At 36.8% G+C, this 17,612-nt stretch overlaps 1 protein-coding gene across 4 annotated transcripts in view; it reads left to right on the forward strand.

The window, feature by feature from the left end:
• Nucleotides 1-17,612, forward strand: part of LOC131042496 (1,4-dihydroxy-2-naphthoyl-CoA thioesterase 1) — a 75,788-nt gene that overhangs the window by 43,300 nt on the left and 14,876 nt on the right. For 2 of the 4 annotated variants that reach the window (XM_057975807.2, XM_057975805.2), the window contains exon 3: nt 4,940-5,131. In XM_057975807.2, the coding sequence (XP_057831790.2) occupies nt 4,940-5,131 (192 nt within the window). Of the gene's footprint in view, nt 1-4,939; nt 5,132-5,855; nt 6,265-8,896; nt 8,930-17,612 lie in introns of those variants that run through there. The other 2 variants (XM_057975806.2, XM_057975808.2) reach the window with 2 other exon arrangements.

The following is a 17,612-nucleotide window of genomic DNA, read 5'->3' on the forward strand; positions in this document are numbered from 1 at the left end:
ACTCAATTCATGAAGTTCGCTCCTCTATGCTTGAAGATGAAGTTCACTCTTGTATGCTTGAAGATGAAGTTTGCTCCCCTCCTTTAATTCATGAAGTTCGCTCTTGTAGGCTTGAAGATGAAGTTTGCTCCCCTCCTTTAATTCATGAAGTTCGCTCTTGTATCCTTGAAGATGAAGTTTGCTCCCCCTCCTTTAATTCATGAAGTTCGCTCCTATATCCTTGAAGATGCAGTTCTCTCCCCTCCTTTAATTCATGAAGTTTGCTTTCAACTCAAAATCAGATCGGCTCAAGGTAAATACTCTCACATCATCTCTCGGGCATATGAAAGAAATTCGCTCACTTAGGAATACATGAAGTGAATTTCACTTCACTACCTTTGCATATGAAGTTCGCTCTTGGAGGCCATTTTATGAAGTTCGGTCCATTAGGCAAGCACATGAAGTTCAATCTTCCAGGCTTGAACTTGAAGTTTGCTCTCCCAGGCTTGAACTTGAACTTTTCTCTCCTAGGCTTGATCATGAAGTTTGTTTCAAACAAACTTTCTTCCAATCACTTCATTTTTTCATCAATTCAATCCTTAGGTTTTTCAAGTTATCCTCATTCAAATGCTCAAATTCAACATCAAACACACACTCAAACAAGGCTCCTAGGGGAAATTCGCTCTCCATCCTCAAGACCTGAAGTTTGCTCTCCTTGCCTTGAACATGAAGTGAATTTCAAATCAGAACTCTGACTCACCTTTGCTCACTTTCACTCACCCTCTCAACTTTGATGTGTGATGCTATGTTCACTATGAAGTGTTAGGAAGAATTTTGCTCCAAATGCTACACACATGAAGTGGATTGAAATTGAACACTAAGTGTTTGCTCACTCACCTTGCTTCACTCTTTCCATTCAAACTTGCAAGATAAGGCTTATGGAACAACTTTGCTCTCAATTAAGGGCATTCGAAGTGAATTTCGCTCCTCATGAGGAGCACTTGAAGTTTTCGCCTTCAACCTTGAGCACTTAAAGTATCACTAACGTGCAATCTTTCACACTCTTCGGTTGAACTCATGATCGACTTGATTCCCATGATATCTAGAAGCTACAAACACTCATTTTACCCTCGAGAGGGAGATATTAGACTAAGAGACTAGGACCTGAGCAAAAAAATGGGGCTCGCCATCTTGATGGGGTGATGTGTGAAATGGTCACAACAGTACCTAGCATAGGGCCTACATATGTTAGTCAGATCACTCTTATTAAGTGGCCTACATGTGTAACATTAATTTTGGGATATTTGCCTTGACCAATTAGGCCTATCCTGTTTCTCTCATCATTTCATTTAATTCACAATGATTTGGTGTCTAGGGGCATCATGGCTTTCTCTCCAATTCTTCATTATTTCATTTACTCCCCTTGTTTTGAAATAATTCATTTCTATAATTTGATTTGAGCAAAAACACTTTGTTTTTGTTACATGTGGTTAGTAAATTCTTCAAGGTATTAGAGTAGAAATCCCCAACACTGATTCAAAAGAATCTCGCTCTATCGGGTGCATATGCAAATTTGCCTATTGATCTGAAAATTTCACAAAAAAAATATTAGGGGTTCCGTTTTTGTTCAGTGAAATGTTCATCCATTTAGGGCTGTATATATTCAGCTTAATTTGATATCCATATGGCTATCACAAGGCTGTTTTGAACTTTACAAAGGTCATAAATTTTGTATCCAAACTTTGGTCAAGTCCGTTGTTAAAGCATATTATAATGTTTGTTCAGAGATCTTCACACGGATATATACTTTGATGCTTTTAAGAGCATTCTTATATATTTTCAATACGTTTGAATATAAAGTAATCTCTTTCCAAGATTCAATTGATTTGTTGATCAATTGCATTCATAGGATGCAGGAGATGGACTTGCATAGCATTTAGGAGGTGGACTTAGGGATTGAACACTTGGTATGTCCCTCTGGGATTAATTTTCCCATGACCATTAACTTGTGGTCAGCCTTAGGATTTGTGTGAATTAATAATATTCGCATTATCTAATGCCTAATTTCCATCATTATGATTTAATATTGAGGTTTGATTCCTTTCATGTGTGAGATGAAAGTAAACCTGCAACACGCTTGTTTGATTCAATTTCTTTCATCTGTGAGATGAAGGAGCATCGCCATTATTTTTAGGAAGAGTCAAAGTTCAGCTTCTTTATTTGCAAGTGGGAACAATTTCTGTGCATCATCATTTCTTTCTTTTGGATTGGCTTGAGTTTCAAGAGTGGCCCTTGTAAGGGATGACCAGATTGACTTATTCCTTAGAGGTCACAGTCAATCCTCATGGGGATTTTGGAGATTGTAATCTTGACTCATATGTTTTCTCTATAGGCCCCATTGAATTACCAACATGTGGTACACCATTGGGCTACCTTTTCTCATATTTTGGTACCTTGTACCTAGAAAGTGGCCTTAATGTGTGTATAAATAGAGGGATTCCTGTCACTATTTCATCTAATTCATAGAGATTCAATTATTTATTTATTCAAAGCTTTCAATGCTACTATACATGAAAATTGGCACACATGGAAATGTTCACATGGTTGGATGAGTGGACAGATGACTAGATTTGAGTGTTTTGTGGTTGAGGTAAATAATAAATGTATTGGTGGTTCAGCTGTATGTTGGAGCAGAATTGTTGGAATGGTTATACTTGCTAATCAGTTTTCAAAAATGTTGGGCCTTTTGAGGAATAAAGCACCCGCAACAGGTGGAACCTCTCCTTGTAGCTCTCTTGCAAGGTCTGATTGCAACCTTGGACGCATTAAAATATAAATTCCAATTTAAGTTGTTTGTTTGTTGTCATGTGTGAATTTCTTTGTTTCCCTTGAATGAACGGATGGGTTGGTTTGTGTTTTTCTTTTTTAAGTGGTTTGAATGCCTTGATTCAAATTGTTTGAATAGTTTGTGAAATGAGATAGTTTTGTTTATTGTATTGTTTTTAAAGGTTCTTTTGTTTTTTATATAAGATTTTTTTTTTAATTTAATTAAGCAAGTAAAATGAATTGATCTAATCAATTTTCTTTAATTAAACTAAATGATTCTAAATTTACTAAATACAATTTGTTTTGTTTTTGTATTATTATGGGATAACCAGATAAAATAACTAACTAATTAATTAATAATAAATAATTGATAAGTATTATTTAATAAAGTTAATCAATTAAATGAATGCAATAATCCTAATCTTTCTCTAAACAAGAAATTTGCTTTTATGGATTTTGTGCAAAGCAGTGAAAACAAGAAAACTAATTTCTTTGGGTATTTTCAATAAAAGCAAAACAAACAATAACTAAACAGGCACTTTTCAATCACTTTATCACAAGAAGATATGCATACCCTCTTTTCGAACAAGAAATAAATTGCTTCTTTTTTAATGCAAATAAGAGAAGTTTAATTCAAAGCTTTGAAGCTTTTTTGCCAGATTAATGTTTGAATCTTGCTGTTGAATTAATTTCTAAAGGTGTTGTTGAAGGTAACTAAAACTCCATTGAGAAAAAACCCAATGTGCCCTTAGAGCTTACCTTTGAAAAACCTCAGAGGGTTCCCAGGAAATCACTATAGGGAAGATCCTCTTGGGTATCTAAGTTTTCTTTCTATATTGTTTCTCTTTCTATGTTGTTTCTTGAGAGTATATGCTTTTCGATTTAGAGTCTTCTTCTTTGAACTTTTTTATTCTAGCGAATTCAAAAGTTGAACTTGAAGCTAATAAATTAAATCTATGTTAATTCAGACTATTTTATAGGTAAATTTTCCTAAACTGTCAAAGAAATATCAAAATCTAACTAAAACAATACACTTCCATTCTTGGAGGTGGGTTGCTGCAAGTATAGAGCAAATTCTAAAATGAAGTTGGCAGTAGAGTTCTTAGAGTTTCAAGAGTCAGCTTGTTCCCCCCCATTACTTGCAATAGCCAGAGAATGGGTCTATCTCCAAAGTAAGGCAGAGCTTTTATAAAATAAGATAGGGTTATAGCTGAAAAATATATAGCTGAAAAATAGCTGATTTGTAGATAAACAAAGGTATCAGGAAAGCATTACGGTGGGCTGTTGTTTTATTGCTTCTCAAAGTTTGCACTTGTGAAATGGCAAAGAATTGTTTATTTGTAAAACCCCTAGTGATGTGGAATCAAAGTCATGATAGGCAGATCTAAAATACTCACAATTGGAGGAAGAACTTAAGGGAAACTTGTATTTTTGAAGCTAATCACGTGTTTGGATAAACTGGATGAGTCTGTTGCTTTGTGTGAAGTTGCTGCTTGCAAGAGTAAAAAGATCGCTGCCTAAATCAAGTGGCGAAGTTGTAACTTAGGGTAGAAAAGTCAAATATTAAGCAAAAACACACACAAACAATTAGCGGATGATATATAGGAAGCAAAGGAAGCATTTGGGGAGTTCTAGATGGTCAACAAATGCAATTCTTCCCTGGAGTGATCCAAAAAAGGTTTGACACAGCTTGGAGGTTGGTAAAGAATTAAATTTTGTACATTATGAAGAGTTCACAGTACGTGGAAATAATAGAGCTAGGAAAACAAGCCTGTATGGAATCTCTCCAGTTTATTACCCTTGACAGACATGCCATCTTTTAGATCTTATCCAAGATATTTTACAAGATAATAAGATATGCTTTTTATTACAGATGATTATGTCTGATTGGCACATTAATATAGGTGAGGACAGGACTTTAAAGTTACGGAAAACATGTGACTTTCTGCTTGCTGAGATTTATATTTAATCATGAATGATTGCTTGATTATTAACTTTCCAGTTGTGTGGTCATATTATCTACCATCTATGCAAAGACTTTTGCCAGTAGTAGAGTAACATGTTGATACACAGCATTTGTAGAATCTTCCTTTATGTTTGTTTCTTCACTTTCAGACCACTGTGTTTCTGACAGGCACATGGAGTTCTTCATGGAGGTATATCAGCCTTCATTGCTGAGAGTCTTGGAAGTCTTGGTGCTTTTGTGGTTTCTGGATTCCAACCAGTTGCAGGAGTGGATCTTAGTATCAGTCATCTTCGGGCTGCTCCTATTGGTTTGGAGATTGAGGCAAAAGCAACTCCAGTTCATATTGGGGGCAGGTTACATGTATGTTCTCTTTTGTTTTTACTCTTTGATTGTTTCTCACTTATGCATAGTCATGTCTTTTTGAGAGCATAAGTCAAAATCTATATTTCATGCATGCATACTTTGAGAGGCATACATAATTCAATTTCGTGTGCAAGTTTATGTCCACCTAAGTTCTCTCTTTTGTTAAGTTCTTTTCTTTCATGTGTCCGAGACCTGAATAAGTTTCTCTCAGGTTCTTCTCTTCTTTGCATGGTCACTTGGCCCTTTGTACATCTTCCTTTTGGATCTTTAAATTCAAATCGTTACATATATCCCTGTCTGACTTCACATTTGATTAGTGGAGGTTCTCCTCATTTTGTGAAAAACACAGTAATTTATCAGTTTCTATCAAAATCAGCAATGCTTTGAAACTTTCGCAGTCAGCCCTATTTAATTTCAGAGATGATATTAGGTGAGGTCCTAGTTATATTCCAAGAAAGCTAATGGAATAGTAAAAGTAAGTCTTATCATTCACAATATAGAAGCTCTTGATGCATATATCTAGCTTTGTAATAGTTCACCATATGAGCTTCAGCAGTGTTTTTTTGTTTAAACTTGTTGATGGTTGCATATCCAAAATTTTGAATCCTCTTTTCCTTGAAAATCAATCTTCCAACAGTGTCTCTATCTAGATGATCATTTTCTGATATATGTTTCCTCCATTCAATTTATAATCATTTTTTCATCAATTTATTCTGGACAGGATTACTTTGAGAGTTCTGTTGTTGTGAGTAAACAGCTCCTGTGAGTTGATGGGATTGGGAAATATAAGTTAATTTTACATATTACTTGGAGAAAAATATATCTTGGGAACTAGGCCTTTGCCCAATGCTTTGTGGAAGTTGACCTCCTTGAAGTTGCGTCTTGGTCCTTAGTTCAAATTCTTTTGTCAGACATGGCTACTTGATGTTGTCATTGATCATGTAGAACCTGTAGCATATAATCTCCCTATTCAGGAAAGTTTTTTCAGCACCATTGTTGAACTTATCGAAGATTATATGCTTCTTACAACCCAAACTTTATAGCTGCTTAATCTTGTAATAATAATTCCAAAAATATCTGGAACAAGATGGTTGATATATGAAAGAGAAAGAAAAAGAGAAATTAGCTTATGTAACCATTTTGTTTTCGTTGTTGTACAAAAATGCATGGTTTCCCTTAAAAAAAAACTCTAGACCATATTAAAGTATTATTTCCTTATGTTTAATTTAATGGTCAATATTGTATCTTAGTGTAAATATGTTATCGATTGTTTCATAATGGAAACATCGATCGTGTAACTCTATAAACGATCGTTTGATCATTCATTTAGTTCATTCATTATTTTACCAATTACTTGTTTAATATGGTATTAGAGAAATAAGCATCTTGGGTGAAATTTTTTAAATCCATAATCCGTGAATTTTTGTTCACGTGAGATTTTTCTGTCGTGGGTTTCTAAGTTGGTAAGGATTTTTTTTTTTGGTGGGCGCAAGTCAGTATTTCTTTTTTTTTTGTGTGGGCGTTTTGACTTCCATTTTACGACCTCTGCTATTTTTCGTCTATGTCGCATGGGTATTGTTTTAACCCATGTTGACTCTTTTACAACCCCTCTTCTCGTCCTTGTTGAAAATTGTAGCTAGCTCGGATACCTGACTATTGAATTTTAATGTTGTCAATGACAATTAAAATTCCTATGTATTATCTCTCATGCAATCCGAACCACTTAGGGCTAGGCCCAAACACATGTAACGTGAAGGCAAATGATGTAACTTAGGGCTGGGATCAAATACATGTAGCTTGTAATTATATCTTGCTATGAATATCGGGCAAGACCTATATACAATGTAACCTGTGGATAGGACAAGCCCTATATAAATGTAACTTGTAAATGATTATTGGTCTGACCCTATATTGGGCGCCAACCTTAATATTATTATGAATTCAATTAGCAAGGCCGACCTAAGGCTTCTAGGTTAGTTTGTCTCATATATATACAAAGTCATTTACAAGCATCAAACATACAGTCAGAAAATCATCCTCTCATGATCAGCGAATTACTTCTGCTCATCAGTGAACTCATTCAAGGTTTCATCTAGGGCTAGCGAGTACATCTCTGAGATCAGCGAACTGCTGCTAGGGCTGGCGAATACATCTCTGAGATTAGCGAACTGCTGCTAGGGCTGGCAAATCCACACACAAGGCTGCAAACTTGTTCTAAGGGCTGTGTGTCACCTTCAGACCTAGCGAATATTCTGCATCAGATTGTGAATTTCTCAGATAAGTGTTGTTCATTTTGTTGTGTGCCCTAATTCGGGTTATCTGCTGATTATACCACTTCATGTGTGAAGTGAAGTTGTAAGACTTATACTGATGTCTGAGTTAATACAAATTTAGACTTTGTTGCTGGGTTTTTCACCTCCAAGTGGGAGGTTTTCCCAGGGTACTGCTGCGTTATGTGTGTTTCCTTTTTTATTTTCTGCTTACTGTTTTCAGTTTGATCTTAAAACTAACAGTGCCATCCACAACTCAAAATCGTGTCTGTATTTCGGCTCCCCAAGCTTGCCATATGTCACGATGGAGGAAGTGGACCAAATTGTGTCCAAGTTCAATGAATATCAGAAGAAAGGGATACAATCCTAAAACATAGCATCTTGCGCTACTTGTCTCTTTTGCAAGTGATCTTTGGTATTATTTTGGGAAACTCTATCTAGGGTTGGGTTGTTTAGATCTCAGCCGTTGATCTTAGATCGATCTCGGTCGTTTATTTTTCTTTCAAAACTCTATATAAACCCTCATTCTCTCATTTGATTGTGTTGTGGAGAGATTTATGAAATTGTTGCACAAAGCTATTTGAGTAATAAAATATTCATTATCAGTATTGTTTTGAAATCTTTTTATTGCTAAATGGTTGCATGGTTGCATATTCCCTTTCAACAATTAGATTAGATTTGCTTAAGTAATTTGTTTTTAAGTTGTTAGATGAATGATAGATCTAATAAGTATTGATTGGTGAAATTTTGCTCATACTTTTGTTGGATGGATGATTGCCTTTCAATGTGTAAAGTTAGCCTAAGCTTTAACATGGATGTTTAACTTCTACTTGGAATGGTATTGTTCAATTGTTGGTATTCTTTTTTAGTATGAAAATCTTAAGCATAACCTTAGAAGATTGCACTCGCTTTGCGTAGTTGTCCCAGTATGGCGAAACAAGGCGTCGTTACCAGTTTCACCCAATCTTTACCGCCTCGAGTTCATAGGAATGGCTTAGGAATAGCATAGAATCCCTGAACCTTCATCCTTTTTATCTTTTTTAGTCCTAAACCAGAAAATCCAAAACATAGAGCATAAATTGTCAAATCTGCCTAAGTTCAACTTGTGAACGACACCAGTCGATAAGCGTAAGTCTCCCTTGAGATTTTCAGCACACACTACCCAAGCAGCTATCCCACTAAAGTCGCTCGTTTGCACATATAGACCTTGGAGTTGCCGTGTGGTCTTTCTCACAATCTTGGCACAAGTAGTGATTTTGTTTATCCTAAGTGTTTGGTAGAACGATAAAACGTCCACCAACAGGTCCACATAAAGTGGGTTACATCCTTCAATATTGACGTACATATGATCTTATAAAAAATTTATGGTTGTTTTGTTTATCAAATGTATGTTCTATAGTTATCTGAACTTTAATTCTTGTTTTAAGGCTCAAAAAGTATAACCATATATTTATGATTTTCATATATTTTTTGTATGGACATACATGTGCAGCAGCTGCACATGGGTTGAATGAACAATATTCGAACGGGCATAGAGAGCACACAATGGGGAAGGTAAACTAGGTAGAATGAATGAATGAAAGATTTTAATGACATCCACGAGACTCAGTCTACGGGACCGAGGATAGCATTCTTAATTAATCTTCAGATTATTTTCCCTGTCCAATCTTCTACTATTTATTTTGACTAGGAGGCTAGCAGTCTGATTAATTCTATCTTCTTAAAATATCAGATGCATTTTGTCAACCTTTAATCTATTTTGATACTGAGTGCAGATGTCCTCATAAGCCACGCACTCCATGATGTAGTGCCATTCTGTTTCTACTACCCCTTTATTGCAGAATATGCAAGTTCTTTCCTCCCATGCTTCTTTAGGTATCTTCCACCTACCGATCTCGCATCTAAGGTGGTGTGACCCGGTTCTTAGTTGTGCAATTAGCATCTGCGCTTTACCTTTAATAGCCCCTAAATATGTATTTTCACTGTAGTCTTTTGTTGGATTAAACTCTTTGATGTAGTATGCTTTTTTCCGCCCAACTTGCTTTGTCCACATGGTAATACGAAATTTTTTAATAACATCACTTTTTATTTCACGGTTGGTGTTAGGGAAGTCATGCAAATCAATGTTCCACTTGTTCATCCAATTGTTGTTCTGCTTCATCCAGGTTTTCTTCCTTTGATTTAGCATCTCTTCCACAACCATTTTAGGCCAGCGATGCTTATCCATGTTTGCAACCTTCTTTAAATAACATATCAATCAGGCTATAGCCGAAGCTTCCAAAGGAAAAGTACTTTCTTTAGCTAACAAAATTTCATACGGGATCCTGCTTTTAACTTTGAGATTGCTTGTTATTAAATGCTCTTGGATTCTTTCTAGTTGCCTGCAATTGCAGTTTGACATGCTGCTACCCCATACTTCATAACCATAGAGAATAACCGATGTGACTAGAAGACTAAAAAGGGTTTTCTTGGTTTTCCAATCCCAAAGTTCCACTTTTCTGCACCTATTTTGAAGTAAGCATGAGGCTTTCCAACCTCCTTGTATCCTTTTTGTCCTACAAGTCTCCCAACTAAGCTTGTAGTGAAAGTCGATCCCAAGGTACTTGTATTCTTTCACTATTTCCAATGGACTGCCTTCAAAAAGAAAGGTAACTTGTTTGTCTTTTCTTTTTTATGAGAAAATCATGATTTTGGTCTTGGATATGTTCACTTGCATCCCAACCTCTTGACAAAAGTCTTTTAAAGCTTTCAAATGTTCTCTTAACCCATGAACTGTTTTTGAAATTAGGATAAGATCATCAGCATACAAAAGGAGTTTCACCACATAACCTGCCAACTGAACACCCTCACCCTCTGTTTTGTTTAACCAAGCTTCTAACTTGTCAATGTATAGCCCAAAAAGTGTGGGAGATAGAGGGCAGCCCTGTTTAACTCCAATATTGCTGCCAAAACAATGTAACATGCCTTCACTTGTTTTGATTTTAGCTCTAACCTTCTCATATAATCTATGAACTGCAGCTCTATACCTATCCAGTAGTCTAGCTCTTCCATTCTATGTCGTAGTTTATCTCTAGGTATCGTGTCAAAAGCTTTCTTAAAGTCCACAAAACAACAACAAGCTTCCTCACCTTGAGTGTTCCAAATTTTTTCTATCAAGTGTCGAAGAGTGATGCAATGATCAATGGTAGAATGTCTTGCCCTGAAACCTGCCTGCCCTTTAGCCCTTTTACCTTCCTTCTCTGGTCAGCTGCTAATCCTACGTTCTAACACGCTCCCAAAGAGCTTGCCAAAGAGAGGATTGACCATAATCGTGTGATAGTTAGAAGGGTTATTGATATCCCCGTTTTTAAAGAGAGGGATGACCACACTAGTTGTCCATTCCCCCGGGAAACCTTTCTGAATGATGTTATTGAAAATTCTCCTTATATGAGGGGCGAGAATCTCGCTTCCCCATTTTAAGAATTCAGCTTGTAACCCATCTATGTCCTGTGCTTTACCACTTGCTAAATTCTTTATGCCTCGATGAATATCCTTTGTTGTGAAGAGTTTCATTGAAGTGTTAACAACAGGTGGATAGTTTTTCTCATGAGTGCGTTCATAAACGATCTTGGCATATTCCAAACATTGTGCATCCGTAATGCTATTTTCAGTCTTCTTTTTCTTTTGCTGCAACTCCTTCCAAAAACCCTTGGGATTATGCCTTCCAAGAGAAATTATTTCCTTCCTTCTTTCATGAACATATTTTTCCTTTTTTGATTGCACCAATTTTACATATTTTTTCTTGCGCTCTTTGTCCATTCCACCCTCTTTTAGTGATCTCTTGGCTGCCTTACAATCTTCATCATACTACGGATTTGCCGAAAAAGTGTTTGTAGCCCTCGTCCTAGATTGAGATCTTTTGCATGACCTTAGAGCCTTGTGGATTAATGGGATCAACGGGCTGCCATGAATGTGGGCCCCTATCTTATTGGTTGCCTTAACCTTTCTGTTATACTTCATATTGTGTAACTGTTGCTTAAGATCAGCACTAAAGATTTCTTTATTCTTTTGATTTATAAGGATTCTTCCCTTGGAAGGACCTATCTTTTGCATGTGGTGAACCTACCCATTGTGTTGACTGCATGGAGAAATGCCTAGTTTAACAAGAAGAGGTGAATGATCTGATTTCAGCTCAATAGGGCACTCTCCAATATCGAACTTCAGCAATCTAGAAATAAAACTCTGTGAGCAAATCACGTAGTCTACAACACTTTGGCCATTATAAGTATTGCATATGATGCCCCCCGATCTTGGCCAATCTTTCATGCCATTGCAAATGACCAAGCTGAATAAACTACAAAGGCCAAGTAATTCTGCCCCAAACTGAGACGCGCTGCCCTTACCATCTTGAGAGGTTCTTTCCCAATGTTGATCTCTACCTTCTTCCAGCCAAAGAGGATTGTTTTCCCCTCTTGCTTCATTGCTCAACTGAAGCGACTGGTTATTAGCTGTCCTTGCATTAAAGTCTCCCATTAGCACTATGTCACCAAACGTACTGAAAATAGAGATATCTTTTATTAGTGATGCATAAGGGTCTTCGTCGTCTAAGTTCCTCTTCTTATAAAACTTGAGTTTTTTGGAGCAAAGTAGCAAGCGGCCAATTTGAAAGTCACCCCATTCTCTGTTATTTGCAGCCATATGTATTGTTTATTTGTGTCTTCTTTTTCCACTTTTACAATACCCTGCCACTTCTCATCTATTAGAACTGTAACTCTGCCATGACCTTTGCCCATTTCACTCCCTTTGTTCCAAACCGAAACTTTCATAAATCCTTCAAAATCTGGAACTTTGCAACCATCATGTTCATGTGTTTCTGTGAGAATGATAATATTTTTTCCTTTTTCTATGGGCCCCAACCCAGGTCCTCTCCTCCACGGATATCCTCTGCAATTCCAACTTATGACATGTAAGTAATCCTGTGGGGCCCCTAATCCCTATTTCTTGTTTGAAAAACACTCAGAGATTTGGGCTTTCCCATTCTTCAACCATGCCCACTTTCCCTCATTTCTTGCTGTCTTTACTTTCTCACATTCTTTCCTTTGTTCTTTTTGTTGATCGAAGGTCAAATCATCATCTAAAGAAATGTATGTGCCTCTAAGCAACCCTTTGTTTTTTAAGAATCATGTTCTTATCCTCTAGATTTCTTAAGGTGACTCTTACATGTCTATCTCTACCTCCATCCATCTTCTTTCCAATCCTATTTGCTTGTTGGATATACCCTGATCACTGCAGTTTGTCTTTAAGGAAGTCTCTATTGAGAATATCGGTTCTCTCTTTCTCACCAAAGTCCCCTAAACCCTTAATTATAATGTTTGCAGCCTTGGTCTGCTTATCTTTTTCTTCCCTTAGTTGTCTTTTGACTTGGTTTTCAATGATTCCTCTCTGCTCGCTTGCTGGCCCCCTTACCACTTGTGACCATGACTTGGCCTCTTCTATTTGTTCTCTTAGCTGATTCTCTTTTGACTCTAGGTCTGCCAATGCTGATTGGATCACCTTTATTTGCATTACATTTTCTCCTTCCTCTGTTATTGGCTTCTTGTTTTCAGTTGTTTTTAGTTGAACTAACTCGTGTTTTAGAATGTTCAAATCTTGCTAACCCCTCTCCATGTTAATCTGAAGATTTAGAATTTGTTCTTTTCGTATTTTATTTTCTTTTTCCAACTTGCAATTGGATTCTATCACCATTTTTGCTTTGTTGTCTTCAAATCTCCCCTTGGCTTCTAATATTTCGAGGTTGTTCTTCAATCTCATGAGCTCTTCTACATACAAATCTAATGACCATATAAGAGGTGTGGATGTGGGGCTATAAAGTTCCTGCGCCACTTTTCCGGTGCCCTTCTTGCTTGTCATGAGCTCTTCTATTTTGCCCACAATCCCTTCTATCTGGTCCACATTTGACTCGAGATCCTCTGTGTCCCCTATCAGCTTCTCTTTTCCTTTATACTCAGCCTGGCCAATTGGTTCTCCCTTTTGAAACAACTTATTAGTTATCTCTTTGTTACTGAAATTCAACTTTGGTAAAATCACAGTGAATTTTTTCTTTTGTCTTAGCTGTCGAGTCTGTTTGCGCCTTAAGATCCCCTTATATTGTTTTGCATTTACGAAAATCAGCCTTTCTCCAGTGTTTGTATACTTTGATGCATTTGTTTGAAGGGATCTTATTAACAAAGATCTCCAGAATTCTATTAAACTATCTTGACTTAGAAGGTTTGACAACACTTTCAGTTGTAAATGAGACTTCCATTATTCCCAAATGTTTTGGAAAAATATTTGTATTTGGCCACTGTGAACCTTGTGTACTGCATTCCTGCCCTACCAGATCTAATCCCTGTGACCCTATTGCCTCTATGCCTGTCAGATCCAAATTTCCCTTCATTTTGCCTTGTTTTGTTTTCATGTGGTAAAATATTGTGTGGGTTTGGAGTTGTATGCAGGTTTAACCATTTTTGCTTCCATTTGCCAAAGAACAGACAAAGTAAAGTTAAAAGAATGCAAAGAATGCATACAAAGGTGGAGAAAAGGCACCCGTGAATTTTTTGTGGGATCCACTGACTATAGGGCCCTTCCCTATCCGGTTGTCTGCCACTGCTTATGGTGCCTGTCTGTCTGCTTCACAGTGCCCTGCCTGCTTGGGATCCACGATGCCCTGTCTGCCTGCTTCACGGTGTCCTGCTTGCTTGGGATTCACTGAGATGCAGTTGGGATTCATGGTGCCCTGCCTGCTCCCCTCGAATCTTCCTTCTCGCGAATCTTCTTGCTCCCCTTAGAACAATGGAGATTGAATGAGTAATTGGAAGCTTTATTTGTGAAGATTGAAAGAATTACAAATGGGCCAACAATATGTGAAACATGTTTACGCTACACTAACCCCTTAGATAAATATGCACAAATACTCTCTTCACTTTTAATTGAATCAATCTAAATTCTATACAAAACCCAATTTGCTCGTTGAAGGTTGAACCCTTTTTGTGACCAAGAAATGCCAAAAACTATGTTGCCATGATGGATTGAAGTAAGTTGTTGCCATAAATGTGTGCTCAGGAGGAAATCCAATCAGGAAGGTGCCATTTGCAAAAAGAACAATTGGCCATTCCACAACAAATTTGAACTTGATAGCTGTTTGACCTTCTAGAATTGACAAACTATTAGAAAATCTAATCATTGTCGTTTGGCAGAAGTTAAATGAAATGACTAACTCCTTGACATCTAATGGGGACTACTCTCTCTAGGGTATGCACTAGACTAGAAACATGTTATATGGGGTGACAAATAAAGGGCCTAAGGTTTTATGTCAGTAGAGTTGTGTAGAAGAAAAGGAAGCAACACCAATTGGCATAGAGTGGGTGAGACGTTGCAATCATCAAAAACACCAGCAACATGGGTATGCAATTTAAGCCTATGTTCAAACAAACTATCACAACATGAAGGTGCACAAAAGACATTTAGGTGAATTGTAGGAATACAGATCAGATATATTAAATATCAAAGAGATATCTAATGTGAACCCTTCTAGGATTTCAATCTCACAAGCTTTCTTAGAAATTTTTTGCGCACAATGTCATGGCCCGATCTTCTTGGGCTTTAGCTTGTTGCATGTTCCTTGAGAAAACTGTTCTTTTCTCAGATCTTCTTGGGCTTTAGCTTGTTGCATGTTCCTTGAGAAAACTATTCTTTTCTCAGATGCACCATGACTAACTCACCCTCCAATAAGTCTTCTCCCTTTGATGCTCATTTGCATGCAACCTGTACCTTGCGTTGCTTTCCTCCAACTATTTTTTGACTTATGTGTGAATCTCCTTCATGAGCTATGCAAAGTTTCCTACTTCTACACTTACACATTCACCATCTTACAATCTCAACAAATTTATGACACTTCATGGGGATGTCCCATACACCACTTGAAATGGCTTCTTTCTTGAAGATCTATCCATTGAGTTGTACACAAATTCTGCATGCACCAACATAGTGTCCCATTGCATAGGCTTCCTACTAGACATTTGAGTAGATTGCCAAGACTTTAATTGGCAACCTTTATCCACCTATTCATTTGCAAATGATATGCAAAGCTGTAATTTAGCTATATGCCCAATTTCTTCCATAGAGGGTGTTAGAAATGGCTAAGCAACTTTTTGCCGTAGTTGATGCAATGCTTCGTGTCAATCCATGCAATCAAACTATCTCCTTGAAGAACAGATCTGCTATCCTAGATGTTTCATTTGACTTTTGACAAGGAATGAAGTGCACTATTTTAGAAAATTTGGCCACCACTATAATGATAGAATCATTTTCCCTTTGTGTGCATGATAATTGAAGGACAATATCCATGGACAATTTGTTTGGAAGGCCCGTGTGGTGTGGATAATGGCTTGTAGAACTTAGTGCTATGTGCCACTCCCTTTGTTGTTTGGCAGATCCTGCACCTTTCCATGAATTTGTGTACATCTTTGCACAAACTTGACTAGTGATTCATCTCCTCGAACATGGACCATGTCATGTCATGTCAAAGTGCCCTCGAAGTCTACCTCCATGCAACTCTTAGATGATGTTCTTCCCTATTGAACTTCATGGAATGAACAATTGTTGCCTCTTGAATAGGTATCCCTCTTGTGGAAAGTACTCATATAGGCTTCTATGTCCAGCTTAGGGCTTCATGCGTGCATTTACAAAATCTATATCTGTGGTATATAGATCATCACTTCCATGCCCACCAGTTTAGCTATCATTTCAAACAAGAGCATCTGCCTTTGGGCGAAGTCATTTGCAACATTGTTTGTTCTACCTCAACACTAGAGTAACCCCTCAGATATTCTACCCACATCATGTGCCTTTGGTTGAGCTTTGCTTGACTGTTGATTAACTTCAAACCTCGGTGGTTTGTATACAAATTAAACTATCTTGGCAACAATTAATGCCTCTACTTGTGCAAAGCCCATATTATGGCAAAAAATTCTTGGAATAGAATATTAATGTCTAGCCTTGCTCAACTTCTCACTAAAATATGTAATTGTTCTATCCTTAGCTGCACTGACACCTATTGTAGGTGTGCAAGACACTCCTTTGTCATCTTGCTAAACATTAAAATATTAACAATGTAGATGACCACAAGTTTGGTGAGAAGTGGGCCCAAAACTTTGTTCATCAATCTCAAGAATGTTGTTGGAGTCAACCCAAATGGCATCATCATCCATTTGTATAAAGCCTTCTTTAATTCTTTATTTTAGTCTTCCACTCATCTTCATTTTTAATTCTGATATTATGATATTCACTTTTGTTGGTTAACATATTTGTCACCACTAATTTATGTTTAAATGGCCCTGAAAATGCCTAATTTGTGATAGCAAATTTAACCAGCTGTTGGATCAGTTGTTATTTATTATTTATTGATAACAACTTTCTCCTGAATTTTAGAGGTACAACTCCCTCTTATGATATAATTTGATTTTTTGGGTATGCTTTTAAGCAGAAAGCAGGAAAAGTAAAGGCAGAGAAAGAAAACACTTCTCAAATCTTTCTTCTAACTTCATGCAAATATAAAACAAACACAAAGACTCGTTCCTTTTAAAAGTACAAACATATATAGAATATGTAACTGAAATATTCTTCAGATGTTGTCAAGCACACAGACCAATAACCACCCTTTAAACAAAATAGATTGTTTCACTTCAGAGAACTATCAGAATACCAATCAATACAGAATATAGAACACTTAAAATAGTTATTATGCAACAAAGGAATAATAACTCATAAATCGGTTTACAGCACAGACTCAAAACTGATCTCTGTATTTCAATTGTTCAAAAACTGCATAGTGCAGAGACTTATAAACGTCTTTATCAGAAAAATATTCTGTTTTCTTCAACTACTCAATGCCCAAGATTAGAACATTACCGAAAGATCCTTACAAAGCTTATTGATTGCATAAATATATTCTTTGAAATGTAACTGATTCTACAAGACTAAAAGTTTCCTTAAAATTTGAAAACTTCAAACATTTGATAACTTAAACTTTTTCAAATGAAATTAGTAGAAAAACAATATAAGCATTGTGCTGAGGTGGCACAATATTCCTTTCTACATCATCTTTGTCCTTTACTGGGGATGAGCTAGGGATTGGGGACCATGACGTTGGAGCGAGAACTCTAGCTTTATAAGCACAAAATGCTTTAACA

Source organism: Cryptomeria japonica, chromosome 1 (assembly GCF_030272615.1).
Source record: "Cryptomeria japonica chromosome 1, Sugi_1.0, whole genome shotgun sequence".
In the NCBI taxonomy this organism is placed as follows: Eukaryota; Viridiplantae; Streptophyta; class Pinopsida; order Cupressales; family Cupressaceae; genus Cryptomeria; species Cryptomeria japonica.